We start from the raw sequence: 19,619 nt of genomic DNA, 5'->3' as shown, positions 1-19,619 counted from the left end.
TGGGGATCTGGATCAGGTCCTCACACTGTACAGCAAGCACTTTATCCACTGAGCCACCTCCCCAGGCCCTGGCATGATAATTTATGGAGTTTTGATTCTAATCATTAGTTTGGGGCTGATGTTTAAGTTTTATAAAACCAATATTGGACTTGAGATTTTACATACACTTTTCCCCCTAAACCTAGGAATGCTTTAAATACTCAAATTTCATATTGCAGATTTTTCTATAATCCCTGGTTATTCAGGGAAGTCATACCACAATTATCTAGAAGCAAAAGCTTTGGAAGGAGGCATAAAGACAACATAGAGACCCCAAGTTTTTCCACTTATTTAAAGCTAACTTAATCACAATGCTACCGCAAGGATTTTGGTCAAGAGAAACGCCACTGCAGTGTAGCAGGCAGAGGGACAGCATTTTTATAGCACTAGCCCCCTTCTTCTTGGAGGAACACTGCCCCCGTTGCAATACAGTTGGTTTAGCTTCTATTCACTGTGTGGGTCCTGTGACTGTTAAAGAATCTTTCTCTGCATTGAAGCTGGCTGTCAAGGGCTCTTAATGGAAATCTACAGAAACTTGGTGGCAGCTCTTAACAGTGACACTGCAGGACTGGGCTTCATACCTGGGCCCTGGAGGCTTCTGAGTGTTCCTGACTTAAAAAAAAAAAAAAGCCAAAACACAATGTTCAGGAAAGCATGAAAGTATCTTTTGTTTGCTAGAAAACAGGCACAGAATGGTGAGGTAGTAAGGTGAGCGGACAGGATGCTGCTAAGTCTCTTGTCTTGCTCTGTGTAGAAAGAAGGCAGCTGGGGTGGGCTGTGCAGATGAGGACAGCCAAGGGAATCTGTGCAGAGGCGGGCACTGGCAGACGCACCTCTGGGGCGTTGCGGGTGGTGTCAAGGGAGCAGGGCTAGTAGTGGGGGTCACTCGCAGGTTCCAAGAAGGAAAGAATTAAACATCTGTTATAACAGCCAGGTGGGCTGGTGCACAGCTACACTCTCAGCACTCAGGAGGCTGAGGCAGGGGTCAGTCTGAGTTACAAAGTGAGTTCTAGGGCAGCCTGATTTACATGTGAAACTCTGTTGGTTAAAAAAAAAAAATCAAAGTTGTATAAGAAAGTTATAAAAACACATTGTTATTGACATATGTATAATTTTAATTTGTTTTTAAATTTGTCATAGTCACTTTAAATATAACATGGCTTAAAATTACTTAGTTTAACCTAACACACTCATTTATTTTATTATTTCTTTAATATTAATTAATTAATTATGTGTGTGTATGGGGGAGGGCACTCAGGTGCCTCAGAGTGTATGTGGTGGTCAGAGAACAACTTGCTGAAGTCAGTTCTCTCCTTCCATCATGTGGGTCCTGGGGATTAAATTCATATCATCAGCCTTGGTGGCAAGTACCCTTACCTGTTTAAGCCATTTTGCCAGCCCTAATACTATTTAAAAAATATTTAATTTTAATTTTTATATGTATGAGTTTTGCCTGCATGTATATAAGTGCACTTGTGTCATGCAATGCCTGTGGAGGCCAGACGATGGCATCAGAGCCCCTGGAGATGGTTGCTAGCTGTCCTGTGGGTGTTAGGAACCAAACCCCCGGTTCCTCTGTAAGAGAAGCCAGGGCTCTTAACTGCTGAATCATCCCTTCAGTCCCCTAAATACTATCTTAAAAATGAAATGCCACTAAATGCATGGGAATTCTCAACTTTGTGCATCTGGGTTAAGCTGAGAGTCAATGACATCACTTTGAAAGCTTACCTCAAAGATACATAGGCAAAGGTTGCTCATGCTCTGATCAGTTTTCCATATCCTGACTGATTTATTTCCCCCAAGTAAAGTTGAGCATCTTGCTCTGCCTAAGGACCTCACTGGTTCCTTGCTGCTTCCTGGACATAGTTCCAGGCAGCGTCTCCAGCTTCTTCCCTGTCACCAAGCCCTGGTACCCCACTTCCTTGAAGCCTAGTGAAGATGGCTACAGCTCCAAGTTTCCAGTGGAAGTTTTCAGAGCTAAATTGATCACAGCTGCAAGACAAAAATGCTACTAAGATTTTTCTGAAGAACTTAATCCAGACTATGACTCCAAACCTTTTTCTCCCTGGGCAGACTAGACTACCCGACCATGGTGACATGACAATCAAATTCATACAATTTTGAAGCACAAAGGTCTCCTTTACCTTTTGTATCTCAGGATGAAAAATTTCCCTGGGGCCTTTCTCAAACTTGTCCAGATTCATGGCACTGAAACAGAGCAGACAGAGTGAGCTACAGTGAGGTGGGAGCCAATCTCAGTTCTCCAGAGAAGATAGTATCTTCTAGGTCATGGTTGGATTCTCCGAAGGGGCTGACATGCTGGAGACACAGACTGGCAAGTGGGGCATCAATGAGCAAATCCACAAGTGTCACCACTGCTGCACTGTACTCTCCGTATGTAAGTGTCCGTTAATGACACTCATGTAGCAAGAGGGAGGGATCAGGGACCTCTGCTTCAGGCATCCTTGTTAAAATTCCAGATTCCTACCTTAAAAAAAATTATTGGGGCTGGAGAGATGGCTCAGTGGCTAAGAGCACTGGCTGGAGAGATGGGCTCTTGCAGAGGACCTGGGTTTGCCTCCCAGCACACACATGGCAGCTAACAACCATCCTAACTCTGGCTCCAGGGGATCTGACGTCCTCTTCTGACCTCTCTGGGCTTTGCATGACATGGGTACACTTACATACATTCAGGCAATACACTCATACACATAAAATAAAAATTAATAAATATTTAGAAAAATCTATTTGCTTATTATTTTATTATTATTCTTTGACAATTTCATGCATGTACTCAATGTGTTTCGGTCATTTTCACCCCTTATCATCCTCTCTAATCTCTACCCCTTCCTACACCTCCTGCCCCAATCCCTTCTTTCCAATTCTCCTTCCTATTTTCACGTCTTTTTTTTTTTTTTTGGTGACTCAGTGAGTTTAATTATGGTTGCTTACAGGAGTATGGGCAACTTAGCCAATGTCTACTATACTGAAGAAATGACTTCCTGTCCTCCAGCAATCTTGGCTGCCTAGAGCTCTCAGGAAGGGGTAGAGTCTTATGAGCTCCTCTCCCACATTCTTTTCTTTATTTACCAGAAAAGTGATGAAGCATAATTTGTATTAACTGGCATTTCTTTCTTTGGCAAGTTGCTCTGTCCCACAAGGCAACATATCCAGCCCAGCATGTGAGCCTTATAAATTTTCAAGATAATTGCTTGTAATGCTGCACTCGAGACAGGAGGATCAAGAGTTCCAGGCCAGTTTGGGCCAAATAGGAAATCTTGTCTCAAAAATAAAAAAAAGTTTTCAAGTTCATGTTGAAAATCTTTTTTTTTTGACTAGCAGCAAGTATAGACATTCCCCATCTTTAGATTCTTGCTATGACTTGTTCTGGCTGTGAACAGTATATTGAAAATTGTGGGCACTGCCTATGTAACTCAATGAAATTATAACTAAATAGAATGCTTAGTCTTTGAACATAAAGAAGAAACAACTTCTTGACTAATTTTTAAGGAAAAAGAAGAGTCACAGGAATCTTTAGCCAGTAGAAGTCAAAGTATTGCTCTCACATCAATTTGAAATTTACAGTTCCTTAGATGCAGTGAGATATTTCTATGTTCAACAGAATGTTAACTTCAAAGGTCTCCCCCAGCAGCCATCAATTGCCAACAGCTCCTCATCCAGGGGTGGGACTGGTGACCACCTCCCCCTCCATGCTAGGGTTTTGTTTGGCTTGATCTTGTGCCTCTGTCATACCCTGTGAGTTCACATGTGATGTACCCTGCTGTGTCTGGAAAATGCCCTGTCACTGCAGCCATGTACTGCCTCTGCCTCCTACAATCTTTCTGCTCCTTCTTCCACAATGATCCCTGGTAAGGGAGGAGGAAGAGAGGAAATGGGAAGGCAGATTTGATAAAAACACATTCTATATCATGTATGAAATTATCAAACAATAAAAAAGAGTGGATTTTTTTTTGTCTTTTTGAGACAGGGTCTCCCTGTAGCCCCAGATGTCCTGGATTCACTATGGAGACCAGGCTGGCCTCGAACTCACAGAGATCTGCCTGCCTCTGCCTCCCGAGTGCTGGGATTAAAAGCGTGCAGCACCACGTCCGGCTAAAAGTGGCAATTTTTTTAATGTTAACCTATTTGCTGATGCTTAAGTCAGGTTTTAGACTGCTTTAAACCAGAAAATCCAGGAGCAGAGGGGAAGGGCTGTGATTTGGAAATGAAATCAGGCTTGAGAATGGACTGCAACACTTGGCGGGTTTTACAGCCAGGTGCCGTCCTTAACTGAGTGAGCCCAAACGGCCACTGAGAGACTTCTGCTGGTTTGAGCTGCAGCAAGGAAGCTTTCCATGGAGACACCAGACACACATATCCTACCACACCCGGCTCAGAGGAGTACAGAAAAAGCAAGCACTTGGGCACCGGGAGAAACTTTCTCCTCCACACATGATGGCATCAGCAAACAGCCCCAGCCCCAGAGCCCCCGAGCTTCCAAGTCAGCAGCTGTGAGACCTCTGCAGCATCCCTTCCCCTCTCTGAGGCCTGAATGGAGCCACTGTAGGTCTGCTTCATGGAGCTCCCTTAGAGAGACACTGAGGGGGTGCTTGCAAGGTATTTAGCTCAGCGTCGGACAATGACATCATCATCATTATGATGCAACATCTAAGCTGGTGACACAGTGACAAGCTCAATCCTGGCGCTGCCATTCCCCCAGGCCTGGGAGAGAGATGAAAAGGGAGGTGGGAAAATGGGGGCAGGGAAGCCGTGGAATGGGGAGGGGGCACCAGATGTTCCAATCATCTTACTTGATGTTTGGTGAAGAATAAGCACTTTCCCCTCAGAGAATCTTTGCTGACATCTGGGTTTCTATTTCAAAGTATAAAAATGAAACGAAAAAGATTTCTTGATTTTCTTTGTAAAGTGAATGCAAAAAGAAAATAAATAACAGTAGGCAAAGAATGGAGATGGGATGCCTGAAATGTGCCAGACTTGGGCTCAGCCTCACCATACATTAGATGTGAAAGCCCAGCTTTCTCTCTCTGAACCTCCACTTCCTCATCTGTAAAAGGGGGGCAATGATAGTCCTGCCCTCTGGGATTACTGTGGAGCCTCTAGTGCTTAGCAAAGAGCCTGGTGTGCCACCATGGAAAGCTCACCCACAGCAATCCCAGGCACACACAATCCATTAAAGCCTCCAATGTACTTGGGCTTCAGTCGGTAGTACTCACCTTAAGATGGACTTCACAGAGAGTGTTTTGGTGGGACTGTAGGGAAGGCATATTTTCTGTGTACCCTGGAAAAGTCAAAGCACCAAGTCAGAGATGAATCTGGAACCTTCCACCTCTGAAGGAGCCTCACCTGGTCACTGTACCTGGTCACTGCTATGAAACTAGGCCTGCTCTTTCTCATTCTTCCTTAAGGGGTTCATTGGGAAAGAAACACATTCTATGTTGGAAAAAAAAATCTTGCCTTGGTCTGACAGCATCCTGTCCTCGACACTAGACATATGTCTAGTTTCAGACCTCAGGATCTTTATATCATGGAGGACAGCTGAGCCATCTACTACAGGATGGAAAACATCCCCCAACAGCCTGTGTGTTAAAGGTTAGGTCATCAGCCTATTAGAAGGTGCTAGAAGCTTTGTAGGGCGAGGTCTTAGGTCACGGGGCTGGGTGTGCCCTCAAAGGGGAATTGTGGGGCTCTGGGCTCTTCCTCTTTTCTTGGTTCTCAGCTGCTTGAGGTGAGCAGTTTCCTCTATCCAGGGCTCCTGCCATCAGGTGCTACCTTGCTACAGGCCCCAAAGCAACTGTCAATTGGACTGACCATGGAATGAAACACCCAAAATTGTGAACCCAAGCAAACCCTTCCTCTAAGTTTATTATCCTCACCTAATGGAAATCGAGACCCCAGCATCTGAACCAGTTGAAAAGGGCATTTATTTGTTTCTGAGCCAAGAATCAGACAAACTTCAAAGATCATAAGGAAAAATGTCTCTGCTTGTTCAATGGGACCAAGTACATTGTGTCTACCTCAAAGACCTTTTGGCTAGAAATCACCTGAATCCTCTAGAGAGGTTTTAATAATATGCACTTTTATATCTATCTGTGCTGATTTAAAGTCACTTACTCTTATTTAAATGAGTACCCACTGTGACTAACTCATAGAAAGACCTGGGCAAATATTTGCCTACTTGACAGGAACTACATGAGTTCCCTGAATGATTTGGTATTCTCTCTCTCTCTCTCTCTCTCTCTCGATGACATACATTTATAATCTATACAGGATTTACTGGACATGGTTAGCAAAAGAGATGACCACACGGTGCCCATTTAGGGCCTCCTTCCTAACTTTGACAATGCATAAAATTGGCATCACAAATAACTAGAGAAGGGTCAAGACATTTTGCAGGAAATGAACAGAGAAGTAAGTTATGACTTTTCTTGTGTTGTGGGCCACTTCCACTAACTCCTCTACCCAAGTTCAGAACAAGGCCTGGGAGTGGATCCCTCAGCCTTTTCAACCTGTAATCTTTTTTAGTAAAGAAAACATTTGTACTCACATCCAGGAGACCTGACACTCTCACAGGGCTCCAGGCCAGATGGCAAGATATCTTCGACACAGGCCATGAGAGTACACCACACACAGGCCCTCCTTCTGGGCTCTTTACTGGCCAGGGAACTGGGCTGAACTTGCCTTTTTGTAGTTTGGGGTACAGGGATTGGAAATAGGACCAAACAGAGGAATATGATGACAGGGATCCACTTTTCAAATGTCCCAGGTCCCACTCACTGGGAGCTGAGTTCTTTTGGTGACCTTGATTTTTGCTGGTTCCAGCCTCCATTGTTCACCCATGTAGGAGGCTAACCTGCCTCCTGCTTCGCTTCCTTCTGACCCCCTGCTCCTCTCATCAAACACACCAAAGGCAGTTTTAAAGAGGAGTCAGGGCAGTTTAAGGAGCAGTTCCTAGAACAGAAGGCTCCAGCCTGGGTGACCATGACACTCTCATGAGTGGCCTGTGTGGACAGGAGCCCAGGGCTCCTGGACTTCTGACTTATGGTTTGCTTGACTACAAATTGGCAAAGCTCTCCCTCCCCATTGCCTTCCTTGCTCAGCTTTCTAGAGTCAATATTCAAGTAAAACCACTCTGTTTTCTGGTAGAAACATCAAATGCCTAAATGGGGGCAAGTGCACGGATATATTGGACAACCAGAGGTGAGCACTGTGCAGATTCAAGGTGCAGGCCAAACATTACCTGGTTCAGGTAACAGGTGTGTGACAGTGCGTGTGTCTGTGTGTGTGCGTGCACACGCATGCACTTTTACATTCCTGTGTGCACCTGCAGAGACACCCAGAAGGACGCCACAACAATCCCTCTGAGCTAGCTGGGTGTGGTGATGCAGTCCTGTAAACCTAGCTCTCAGGAGGCAGAGACAGGAAGATAATAAAGTTTGAGGCAAGCTTGGTCTGCATAGCAACTTCTAGGCCACCCATGACTACAAAATGAGATCCTGTCTCAAAAAATAATGAAAAAACATTAAAAACAAACAAACAAATAAAACTATTAAATGTCCTCCGAAAGAAATAGTTATGATTAATGAACTGAAATATTCTATAAGATATACTGTTATTTCCCAGAGGCCAAGACTTGTTGGGGGGGAATTGAGGATGTCTGGTCAGTGACTTATAGATAAGGGAGAAGCTGGTGTTAAATCCAGAGCTTGGAGGTCCTAACTCAGAACAGTATAATCCTAATATATCTACAAGAGAAGCTCCCAGAAAATGGCTTACCTGAGCCACCTGACAGTGATGCTAACTGACCTGTGGGATGGGGATGAAACTTCAAGAACTCCAGAAATGTGTGTTGAATGAATTAATAAATGCCATCAATGTGGGAGTGTAAGCCAAGTACTTACTGTTTTCCTCCACAGAATTGCACGGTACTGAGGGACACGCTGATTGTTCTGGTCGGAAAGGGTCACAGACAAGAAGAAGGGGCTCTTCTCTGTGTCGTTTCCAATGTAATTCTGATGGACTGGAAAAGAAACGGTGGAGAACAGTGAGAATGTATCCAGTTCCTCCAGGCACACAGTGGTGCCCACCCCACCACATACCTGCTGGGGGAGAGGGCACAGTAATCCCCAAACTTACTAGGGTAGAAGCTGACCACTATCCACTAATTTCAGACTCCCTTCCCTTTGCCAGTGATTGGTTCAGAAATGAACATGTGACTCAATGCTGGGCAATGAGACAGAGGAGAAATCTGCCAAGGAGCTCTGGAAAGGCTTCCACATTCTCAAGATGGTCTCCTTCCGCTGGAAGTGGAAGAATGTGGAAGGGAAGCCCAGAATTGCTGAAATCATCTTGTGGGCCTGAGGATGGCAAAGCTGCCACACAGAGGATAGGGAAGGCAGAAGGGGAAAGGCCAGATCTTAGATACTACTGAGCCTTTGACTCCACCAGCCACAGGGCCGGCTTTCTTTCTTTCCTTCCTTCCTTCCTTCTCTTTCTCTTTCTTTCTTTCTTTCTTTCTTTCTTTCTTTCTTTCTTTCTTTTCTTCTTTTTCTTTCTTTCTTTCCTCTTTCTTTCTTTCTTTCTTTCTTCTTTCTTTCTCCTTCCTTCCTTCCTTCCTTCCTCCTTCCTTCCTTCCTTCCCTCCCTTCCTTCCTTCTCTTTCTTTCTTTCTTTCTTCTTTCTTTCTTTCTCCTTCCTTCCTTCCTTCCTTCCCTCCCTTCCTTCCTTCTTTCCCTTCCTCCCTCCTTTTCCTCCCATCCTTCCTTCTTTTCTCCCTTCCTCCCTCCCTCTCTCCCTCCCTTCCTTCCTTCCTTCCCTCCTTCCCTCCCTCCCTCCTTCGTCTTACCTGTTTTTGCTTAAACCAGTTTGAGTTAGGCTTTCCATGACCTCTGGACTCTGGTGGCCCTTTGGCTGTAAAGCCACTACTACGGCCATTATGCTCACAGCACTGGGAAGATGACACCTTTTTGCTATTTTTCCTTTATGAATGTTTTTACTTCCCCCACCCATCAATTAAATCCTACCTGGTCAAAGCCATGAACTTTTTACTCTCTCTCTCTCTCTCTCTCTCTCTCCCCCCCTCTCTCTCCTGTGTTGCATGCACATGAGTGTCAATTCACACATGCCTGTGTGTACACAGGAAGAAGCTAGAGGAGGACATTAGGCATCTTCCTTCACCAGGCTGTGCCTTATTTCCTGGAGACAGGGTCTCTCACTGAACTGGAAGCTCTCTGTTTTGGTCAGGCTGGCTAACCAGCAAGCTCCTGGGAGTCACCTGTCTCTGCCCCCAATGCTGGGGTTATAGGCACACAGAGCCAGGCCTGGATTTTTATGTAGGTGTTGGGGATTTGAACTGAGGCCCTCAAGCTTTCACAGCAAGCACTCTTACCCACTGAGTCACCTCCCAGCCCTGTAGCTGGTTTTAAGAAAGGCATCACTTAGGTCTCATTACTCATTCCCAGCTCAAACATTACATGTTCATCACGTTCTACAAACGATTGTCCTGTGAGCAGCCTCTCTAACTCATTTCAAATCCCACTTTGGCGATTATTCTTCCATTCCCAATATCTTTTCCCATTAATGACACTCTAGCTCTCCACCTTTTCATGCGCTCCCAGCTCCTTGGTCTAAATGTACAGGATCTGAAAGCTCTTAGTGACTGAGCTCTTGGGATGTCAGGCACTGAATTAGTGCTATTCTGGACCATTTCACTGGAACTTTTGTCCGAGCCTACTAGAGAGGAACTAGTAATAGCCCTGTCTGGAAGACACAGAAATTGAGTTTTTTTGTAAAGTCCCATGGTTATGAAGAGCAGAACCATGATGTGGACCCATTCTACAGGCTCCATGACAGTAAAGAGCAAGGCTCCTTCTGCACTGTGCCCCAGTGTTCTGCGTACTGCCTGCCGAACAGTTGTACTGAAGTACTTGTCACTAGTGCCTGAATGTGGCAGAGCCCACAATCTAATGTCCAACAGTTCAACACTGGCCCTGGAGGCCAGGGAACCAATGGTCTCCTTCACTGTCTTGAATTAAACATTCAAAACTCACAGCAGATAGAGAAGTGACCTTGCTCAAAGTTGGTTTTCTATCCTGAAAAGTCTTGGCTCTCAAAGACATACTCAGATGATTTAATAATACCCGTTAGTGCTTGGGGCTTTAAAAAAAAAAATCAACAGCCTGTGTGGTGGCGCAGGCCTTTAATCCCAGTACTTGGGAGGCAGAGGCAGGCAGATGTCTGTGAGTTCAGTCAGCCTGGTCTACATAGTGAGTTTCAGGCCAGCTGGGGCTATAGGAAGACCCTGTCTCAAAAAAAAGACCCCCTGCCCAAAATCAACAACAAACCCCCAAATTTACAAAACATCCCACAACCCATGCACCAAGAAAACTTAAGAGCGGAGACTCTGAATCATATCTTGTACCTACAAACTTACTACTGACATTAACGTGAAATTCTCAAAACATGTGTCCTTAAATTAGTTAGTTCTACTTACTTATATGGGGTGCCAGAAATAATACAGTTTTGAACATCATTTCTTCTCTGTGACCATAAATGGCATAATTACCTTGTCCTAAAAAATACTTGAAATACCATCGGGTGTGGTATTCTGGGTTTTCTAAGTGCACGTCTGTTCTTCTCCAAGTGCCTGGCAGAGCAGTTGCATTCTGTAATGGAACAAAGCTGTGTCATTATAAGGCTTATTTAGAAAGTGAACAAGATGCTGGCAGTAAACCAGAGGCCAAAGAACCAGGAAGAGTATCATCATTAAAAGTACACACGTGGGGGCCGTAACCACAAATTCTCATTAGAAAAGATGCTCCACTTAAGTGATACCATAGAAGCATTCTGGAGACCTCCAGGGTGTCGGAAAAAGGAGTGAACCAGTGAGTTCTAACAGGAGCATCAAGCACCAGTCTTTTCTGCTCTGTGGCATCCCAACACTTGTGAGTTGGTGCCCCCTAGAGCCCCCAACCTTGCTACCCTGTCGCTGTCATATTTCATCTAGAATACATTTTTCTTCAATTTATCTGAGTCCATTTACTTTGCAGAATTTTTAAAATGTATCTTCTTTTTTTTTGGTCTTTTTGAGACAGGGTCTCCCTGTAGCCCCCACTGGCTTGGAACTCGCTATGTAGACCAGGCTGGCCATGAACTCACAGAGATCTGTCTGCCTCTACCTCCTGAGTGCTGGGATTAAAGGTGGACGCCACCACACCTGGCTAAATGTATCTTAAAAATTACCCTGAGACTATACTTTCAGGGATCATTTCTATAGTTTGTTACTAGAGAAATTTCTCTGTGTAGAGCACTGGAAACCACGAGGAGGAGGTGTAGTGTTCTCTCCTGAGCATGAAGCTGGCTTGGGTGCTGCTCTTAAGCAGCTGCCTTTGGCCACTGATGACCATTCTGCTTTGCCTCTGGTGGAGTTGGAGGGAGAGAACACAGTATGAGTGGTTTACAAAAAAAAAAAAAAAAAAATTACCCAATCAGCCAGGTATGGTGGCACAGACCTTTAGTTCCAGCACTTGGGAGGCAGAGACAGGTGGGTCTCTGTGAGTTCAAGGCCAGCAGCCTGGTCTACATAGTGAGTTCCAGGCCAGCTTGGGCTACATGGGGCTCAAAAAGACCTCCCCCCCTAAAAAAAAACCTAATCAACATGAAAAATATTGACAAAGAAAGAATAACTGAAATTTCTACCCAAAGATAATCATTAGTAATGTTTTGGTGTATGATGGCTCATCTTGGTTGTTAACTTGACTGTTTCTGAAATCAACTAAGAGATAAACCACTTGGATACACCTGTAAGGGATTTTCTTTCTTTCTTTTTTTTTTTTTTTTAAACTTCTCAGCTTATTTATTTGAGAATTTCTTACATGAGTACTGTATTTACAACATTTCTATCCATTTCTCTCCCCTTTCAACTCCTCCCATGTCCCTCCCAACTCCCTTTCAACTTGATGACCTCTTCGTTGATTATTGTTACATACATACATACACGTGTGTGTGTATATATATATATATACACACACACACATTATATAATATACTGAATACATTTAGTGGTGCTTGCATATACATATGTTTATGGTTGATCATTTGACACCCAAGAAATTTTTGCACAGCCCTGCATTTATAGGTATATACAAATGTAAAAAAATCAAACTGATAATAAATCATAAATAAAATTATTTTAAAATAAGGTAACATAAATATTTTATTATTTATTAAAGATGAAAGCAAATTTTCACAGTAATGAGATAGTTGTTTATTTTTACACAAAGAATTAAGTCTTGGCTAAGTACCTGACACAGCAGCACACAGAGCACCCTTAATGCTTTTCAGAATTGACCAAAGTTTTGATCTTATCTTCTCAATGCTGAGAATATGACTTCATATAAACACACAGCACAAAATAGCTGAAATATGTTTTTAGGACTATTTTGGAAATCATTGGAAATTCTGGCCTAATTTGTAAGGGATTTTGTTGATCAGGTTATCTGAAGCAAAAGACCCATTCTAAGTGTGGATGGTACCTTCTGGTGGTGACCAGATAGAGGTCCAAGGGCTTTTCGCCTGTGTGCCTTCCGATTGTGCTAGCAAGCTCATCTACTCCCCTTCTGCCTTGCTGTGAGTACACTTACCCAGCCACTGCCGCTCCTCTTAGCTGACATCAGAAGCCTCTTCAGTCTTCTGATGTGGACTGAAGACAAATGGCTCTTCAGGAATTCACCAGGCTTTCAGTACCAGACTGAGACTGCTGAGGCACCCAGCCTGCAGACTGAGCAGTGGTCGGGTTCTCGGCCTTCCCAGTGTGAGGCAGTCACGGTCAGACTATCAGACTGTATCATGTAAGCCAGTCTAATAAATCCCCTCTTTTAATGTACATTCATTTTCTCTGTTCCTCTAGAGAATCCTAATATATATATATATATATATTTTCTATGCACAAACATAGGTCTATTTTCTTACCCAAACGGAATCATACTGAATCATAGTTTGGGGGCTTGCCTTTTCACTTAATGTGTTTTCCTGTGACAATAAATATATTTCTGTGATGTTAATCTTCACTACCCTAGTCTATTTTATCATATAGACCTAGTATAATTCCTCAGTAATACTGGACTGTGGTAAATAAACTTTGCTGAGCATCTAATTCCACATGTGTAAACTTAACCGACCAATTATTTCTTCATGATAAACTCAATTCTTAAGAGTTGAGTTGCTTTGCCAAGAGGTATGCTCTTTTTCAAGTCCTGTGACACAGTGCCAATCTGACCTCTAAGAGAGTGGCACACATCACAGTTCCAGGCAGCATCGGTTGAGGGCACTGGTATCCCTGTGCCTGAGGCATTTCCTCTTCACAATTTAATGGCAAAGTTTATGTAATCTCAATGCTGTCTGCATTTGTGCTTCTTTGTATAGCAGACAGACCAAGTATTTTCTTCACTTAAAAAACTGATATTTGTGTGTGGGCGTGTGTGTGTGTGTGTGTGTGTGTGTGTGTGTGTGTGTGGTATGTGCTCATGTGTTTGCGTGGGTATGCATGCCTCTGGTTCTCATGCAGAGTTCAGAGGAGGACTTTGGGCATCTTCCTCTATCATTTTCCCACTATTCCTTTGAGGAAGGGTCTCTCCCTGAATCTGAAGCTTGCATTGTTTTTAAGCTGGAAGCCAGCAAGTCCCAGAAATCCTCCTGTCTCTGCCTCCTTGGAGCTGGGATTACAAGTGTGTGGGGGACACTTGGCTTGCTATGTGGGTTCTGGGGTCCAAACTCTGGTCTTCCTGATTGTACCGCATGTGCTCTTAACCACCAAGCCATCTCTGCAGCCCCATTCATTTTTTTTACATTTATTTAAACCGTATGTGTGTGCATGTGTGCATGCATGCACATGCATGCGTCTGCATGTTTGTGCACCATGGCATGTGTGTAGAGGTCAGAGGACAACTTGTAGGAGCTGGTTCTCTCCTTCCACCACATGGGTTCTGAAGATCAAACTCAGGTCATCAGGATCGGCAGCAAGTACATTTACCCACAGTGCTGTTGCACCACATTTTTTTTTTTTTTTTTGGCTGAATACACTATTAGGAACTCCCCTTCATATCACAATGGTGTTAATCCATTTTCTTTATGTTTTATTGGTTATTTATGAAATACGGATTGGATTTACTTCTTTTATGGGATACTTATTTCTGTCTTTTGTCAGTTTCCTAATCATGCAGCATTTTTAATTATTTATGAAAACTATGAAATAGATTACAAATCATTTCCTCTAATTAAAATTTTCTTTTAACTTGTTTATGGTAATTTTGGCCCCAGAGATGCTCTAAATTTCTCAATTTTCCACCCTTATGGCTCTTATTTTTTAGTATCATAAAAGCCTCCCCTATAGCATTTATTAATGAAGCTCTTTACTACTATATTCTTAATATTCTCTCTTACACGTCACTCAGTAAGCTTACCTAGTGTTTATTTTGATGCATGCTATTAATGATCAGTTTTCCACTAAGTTTGCCAATTAACCAAGTTTTAATTATTGTAAATTTTTACATTCATTTATTTTTTTAATATTTTATTTATTCTTTTTATTGTATGTGTATGAGTACATTGCCTGCATGTATGTGAGTGCACCCATGTTGTGCAACACCGCGGAGGTCAGAAGAGGGCTTCGGATTCCCCTGGAACTGGAGTTAAGGATGGTTCACAGCTACCATGTGGGTGCTGGGAACTGAACCCAGGTCCTCTGAAAGAGCAGTCAGTGCTCTTAACTGCTGAGCCATCTCTCCAGCCCCTTATTATTTTTATTGTATGAGTATGAGTGTATTGTCTGCATGTATGTAACTGCACCCATGTTGTGCAACGTCCATGGAGATCAGAACAGGGCATCAGATCAGGAGTTACGAACAGTTGTTAGCTGCCATGTGGGTGCTAGGCACCAAACTCAGGTCCTCTGCAAGAGCAGCCAGTGCTTTTAACCACTGAGACATCTCTCATTTTCCATCTTTATGAAGCATTAAATAGTCCCACAGTGGTTATCTTGATCTTTCAGTTGAGACAGTGTTAAATACCGGTTTTCTCAAATGATCAGCTGTCAGTGGATCAAAGCAGGAAGAACATTTATGTGGTGCCCTGCGTGGAGGATGGACCATAGAACACGCATCCTGATTCTGATATGGCTTTAGTGATTTTTCTAGATATCCTGTTGGAGAAACTTTCTTCAATTCTGACTGGCAACTCTGGGCAGAAGAGAATAAACAGAGGAAAACCACATATAATAATGGGTCTTCTGATGTTCAGTGGTGCTTAGATTTCTGGAGTGCACCCTACCATGTCATGGAATATTCTTTCAACAGACTGCTGGACTTCTAGAAATGACTGATGCATGGTGTTGTGAGTGAGGTGGATCTGCAGGCTTCCTCTCTGTCTACATTTCTCTCATGCTCTCAGGCTCACGCTACCTGAGGAAGGGAATGAGGAAGCTGTCTGTACCACTGGTCTGGGCATCCTGACGTCCACCGGGAGCTCTACACGCCAAGGAGCAAGCGAAGCCTTTCTGTGGCTCTTTCCAGAACCACTACCAGCAACTTTATGAGGCAGATTTTATCTCGACCCCCTTCTTTCCAGTGAGGAAATGGAGACTTGAGAATGCTGCCTAAGGATGTGGAGATAATCAGTAGCAGAGCTGCAGATGAAACCAGTTTCAATTTCATATGTGTTTTGTTTTTAAATCTTAGCCATTACATCATCTTTTATGTCTTTTTTATGTTCTGGTTTTAAAACCTACTAGGGAATAAAACTGTAGATTACAGTTCCTTATTACTGTGATTTTAATTTTTCTTTGAATTAAAAATAGCTATTTTTACCCATATCTATAAATATTTATTTAGGAAGAATGCTAAGCTTACATAAAAATGTGAGAACAAGAACAGTGCAAAAATCTATAATAAAATCAAGAAACATCTGTCTGCCCGTCATCAGACTCATCCATGCATACAACTTATGCCCCTGGTCCACTGGCTTCCTTTCCCCTGCACATTATCTATGTACACACATACAATTATGTGTGTGTTATGTATAAACATGCAGGTTTGTATGCATGGATGCACACGTGTGAGGAAGCTGGAGGTCAATGTTGGATTTATTTATTTATTTATTTATTTTGTGTCTTTTTAAGACAGGGTCTCCCTGTAGCTGCAGCTGGCCTGGATTCGCTAGGGAGACCAGGCTGGCCTCAAACTCGCAGAAATCCACCTGCCTCTGCCTCCCAAGGTGCTGGGATTAAAGGTGTGCGCTACTATGCCCAGCTTCAATGTTGGATTTTTAAAAATTAGTATTTTAATTTTATGCATATATGTGTATTGCCTGCATGTATATAAGTACACCAGTGTCATGCAATGCTCTCAGAGGTCAGAAGAGGGCGTCAGATCCCTTGGAACTGGAGTTATGGACGATTCTTAGCCACCATGTGGGTGATGGGAACCAAACCTGGGTCCTGTGTAGGAGTAGCCAGTGCTCTTAACTACTGAGCCTTCTCCCCAGCCTGTATGTGTGGATTCTTATAGAAGCCAGAAGAGGGCATTGGATCCCCTGGAGCTAGAGTTACAGGCAGTTGTGAGCCCTTGGATGTGGTCCTCTAGAAGAGCAGCAAGCACTTTTAACTATTGAGCCATCTCTCTAGCACCTAGAATGAAGCTTTTTTGGGGGTGGGCTTGTAAATGCCAGGCAGATGCTCAATCACTGAGCTACATCCCCACTCCCACAATCCAGCGTTATCAAGTTCTGTAAGCTTGACATTGATACAATGCTTATCTCTAGTCCAGTTCTGTTAACTGACTCAGTGTTGTCTGAAGTCTGTTCCCCTGCAGCACAGTTTTATTTTACTTTCATGTCTTTTCAGACGCCCTTTTGAACATTTCCAGTTTTTGTCCTTTAAGACACTGGTGTTTTGAAGGCAATATCTTCCCTTCGCTTTAAAGAAAGCATTCTTCATCCTGGGCTTGTTTGATGCTTCTCCACGAATAGATTCAGGGTCTGCAACCAGGCCAGAACTCTATGTAAATAAGGCTTGTCTTCAGCTTGTCAAGATAAACTCACTCCAGCTGCCCACGTGCTCCTTACTGGGAAAGTCAATTCCGATCACCTCAAGGTATTTCCTGTGTCCTGACCTTTTGGTATGACTCAGGAGGAACATGTACCTGAATTGTTTGTTGTAGGATTTCTGCATGATTCATTATTTGCAGTCACTTATCTTTAACCATGAACCCCTGGCAGTACTCCTGGTCCACAGATTTTTCCATTACATAACCAGGCGGCACACAGCTGTCCTGACGAAATGGCATGCAGTCCAGGAAGCTGGCTTTAGCCAGTCAGACTAATGGTTGGTGTCATGGTTTCAAAGCCCTGGATCCCAGAAAGCTCCAGCACAGCCTAGAGAGGACCCTGTGACACAGTTTTAACTTCCGCAGTCTCTAAGACCTGCATAGAGAAACTAAACAGGTTTCTTTCAAGTAGAGCACCACCTTAGCTAAGTGTTTCCCAGCTGTGCTGAAATGTGCATGTTTGGCTCTATCATCAACCTGCTTCCCAGAATCTCTCCAGGAGGGACATGAAAATTCTTTCTTCTGGGGGTTGGATAGATGACTCAGTAGTTAAGAGCACTGGCTGCTCTTGCATAGGATCCAGGTGTAGATTCCAACACGCACGTGGCGGCTAACAACCATCTATAACTCCAGTTCCAGGGGATTCAACACCCTGTTCTATCCTCAGCAGGCATTGCATGGCATGGGTGCACTTACACACATGCAGGCAATACACTCATACACATAAAAATTTTTTTTTAAAAATTCCTTCCTCTCTTCTTCCTGGCTCCCGGCCCCTTCTCTCATTCTCTGAAGTGCTGAAGGACCAAAGCCAGGCCTTCTGCATTTTTAACAAGCATGCAGGTGATTCTAGTGACTAAACTTTGAGACGCAATGATCCATACCAGGGGTTCTGAAGGAATCTAGGGCAGGGGCTTGGAGGAAGTCAAACAAATACATTTTTATTTCCCCCAAAATTCTAACTCAAATTGAGATTTTTTTTCATTCAATTGTGGACTCGATTACGGATGTAAGCAAAAAAAAAAAAAAAAAAAAAAAAAAAACTGCAAAAGAAGGAAGTTTTGGTAACCAACCATGTTCCAAAATTTTGAAGCAAGCACAGGCATTTTCAGAATTCTTTATAGTGATTGCAGACATATAGAAATACTGCTAAAACTCTTCACTGCTCAAAATTATGGTACTTAGGCAAACTTCTGCTGGCTTGTCCTTTAATAGATTACAAAGCACATATATTACTTACTATATCATGAATTATGAGTGGTTTTCCTCTGTGTTTTATTTTACGCATTTAAAACATTATTCTGGATTCCATGTCTTGGCGACCCAGACACCTGGGGAACCATCAGGTTAAGTCAATTGGGCCCTCCAAGCCTTGACTCCCTCAGCCTCACTCACCCTCCCATCTCCCCCGCAGGTCTCTCCTCCTAGCCTGGGTCCTGTCCTATTGCTTGTCTGGGTGCCCCAGACACCTGGGGAACCACCACTGCTTTTTCCTGATCTTGTGCATCCAGAGCAACGCAGTTCCTTCTCAGGACCCCAGGAGCACTGCTTCTGGGCCTGGTCCCACTCTCACCTCCCTCAGCTTCCCTGGCCCTGCATGACTTGCAGGCCCCTCTCCGACCCACAGGCCTCTCTCTCCGGGGCAAGTCAATCCTGCCCTCTGTGCCTTGATTCCCCAAGCCTCACTCACCCTCCAATCTCCCCCAACAGTCTCTCCTCCTAGCCTGGGGCTCTCCCATTCCTTGTCTTGGTGCCCCAGACACCTGGGGAACCACCACTGCTTCTTGATCCTGTGTATTCAGAGTAACTCAGTTCCGTCTAGGGTCCCCAGGGGGCGCTCTAGGCCTGGCCCCGCCCTCACCTCCCTCTGCCTCCCTGGGTCTCCACAACCCTCCAGTCTCTTTCCTGGAAGCCACCACTGGGGCTGACCTTTCCTCTTCCCGGTCCTTTGCATCCAGACCAACCCAGCTCCTCAGTGCAGTCCCCGGGTGCCCTTGGGGCCGCCTCCCGCCCCCATCTTCTTTGCATCTCTGAGTGGCATAGCCACCAGCTGCCCTAGACCAGCATCTTTCCTGAGCCCAGCTCCCGGGCCAGTCCAACCCCCAAATTCCTGAGGTGAAAATCTATCCTGGAGGGATCCAGACCTGAGGAGAAAGTCTGAGAGCATCTGATCCTCATCTGACTTGGGCCTCTGTGGGAACTCCTGAAGACAAAAGCAGTTGGGCCACTCCAATATAAAATCAAAAGAGAGAACCGGAAGCTTAAATCTTTCCTGAGCCCAGCTCCCGGGCCAGTCCAACCCCCAAATTCCTGAGGTGAAAATCTATCCTGGAGGGATCCAGACCTGAGGAGAAAGTCTGAGAGCATCTGATCCTCATCTGACTTGGGCCTCTGTGGGAACTCCTGAAGACAAAAGCAGTTGGGCCACTCCAATATAAAATCAAAAGAGAGAACCGGAAGCTTAAAA

At 44.1% G+C, this 19,619-nt stretch overlaps 1 protein-coding gene and 1 non-coding gene across 5 annotated transcripts in view; one reads left to right on the top strand and one right to left on the bottom strand.

The window, feature by feature from the left end:
* Positions 1–19,619, bottom strand: part of Garnl3 (GTPase activating Rap/RanGAP domain like 3) — a gene marked incomplete in the record, with an annotated part of 193,617 nt that overhangs the window by 71,684 nt on the left and 102,314 nt on the right. For all 4 annotated transcript variants that reach the window (XM_029559731.1, XM_008824990.3, XM_029559734.1 and 1 more), the window contains 4 exon segments: positions 2,184–2,247; positions 5,274–5,338; positions 7,959–8,077; positions 10,621–10,720. In XM_029559731.1, the coding sequence (XP_029415591.1) occupies positions 2,184–2,247; positions 5,274–5,338; positions 7,959–8,077; positions 10,621–10,720 (348 nt within the window).
* Positions 11,301–11,511, top strand: LOC115069034. Its single transcript, XR_003848377.1, has one exon. It is a non-coding gene; the product is annotated as a small nucleolar RNA U3 (small nucleolar RNA).

Source organism: Nannospalax galili, unplaced genomic scaffold, assembly GCF_000622305.1.
Source record: "Nannospalax galili isolate Female #2095 unplaced genomic scaffold, S.galili_v1.0 scaffold290, whole genome shotgun sequence".
Classification (NCBI taxonomy): domain Eukaryota; kingdom Metazoa; phylum Chordata; class Mammalia; order Rodentia; family Spalacidae; genus Nannospalax; species Nannospalax galili.
Note: the sequence above shows the minus strand (reverse complement) of the source record. Positions and strands in the feature narration are given on the sequence as shown.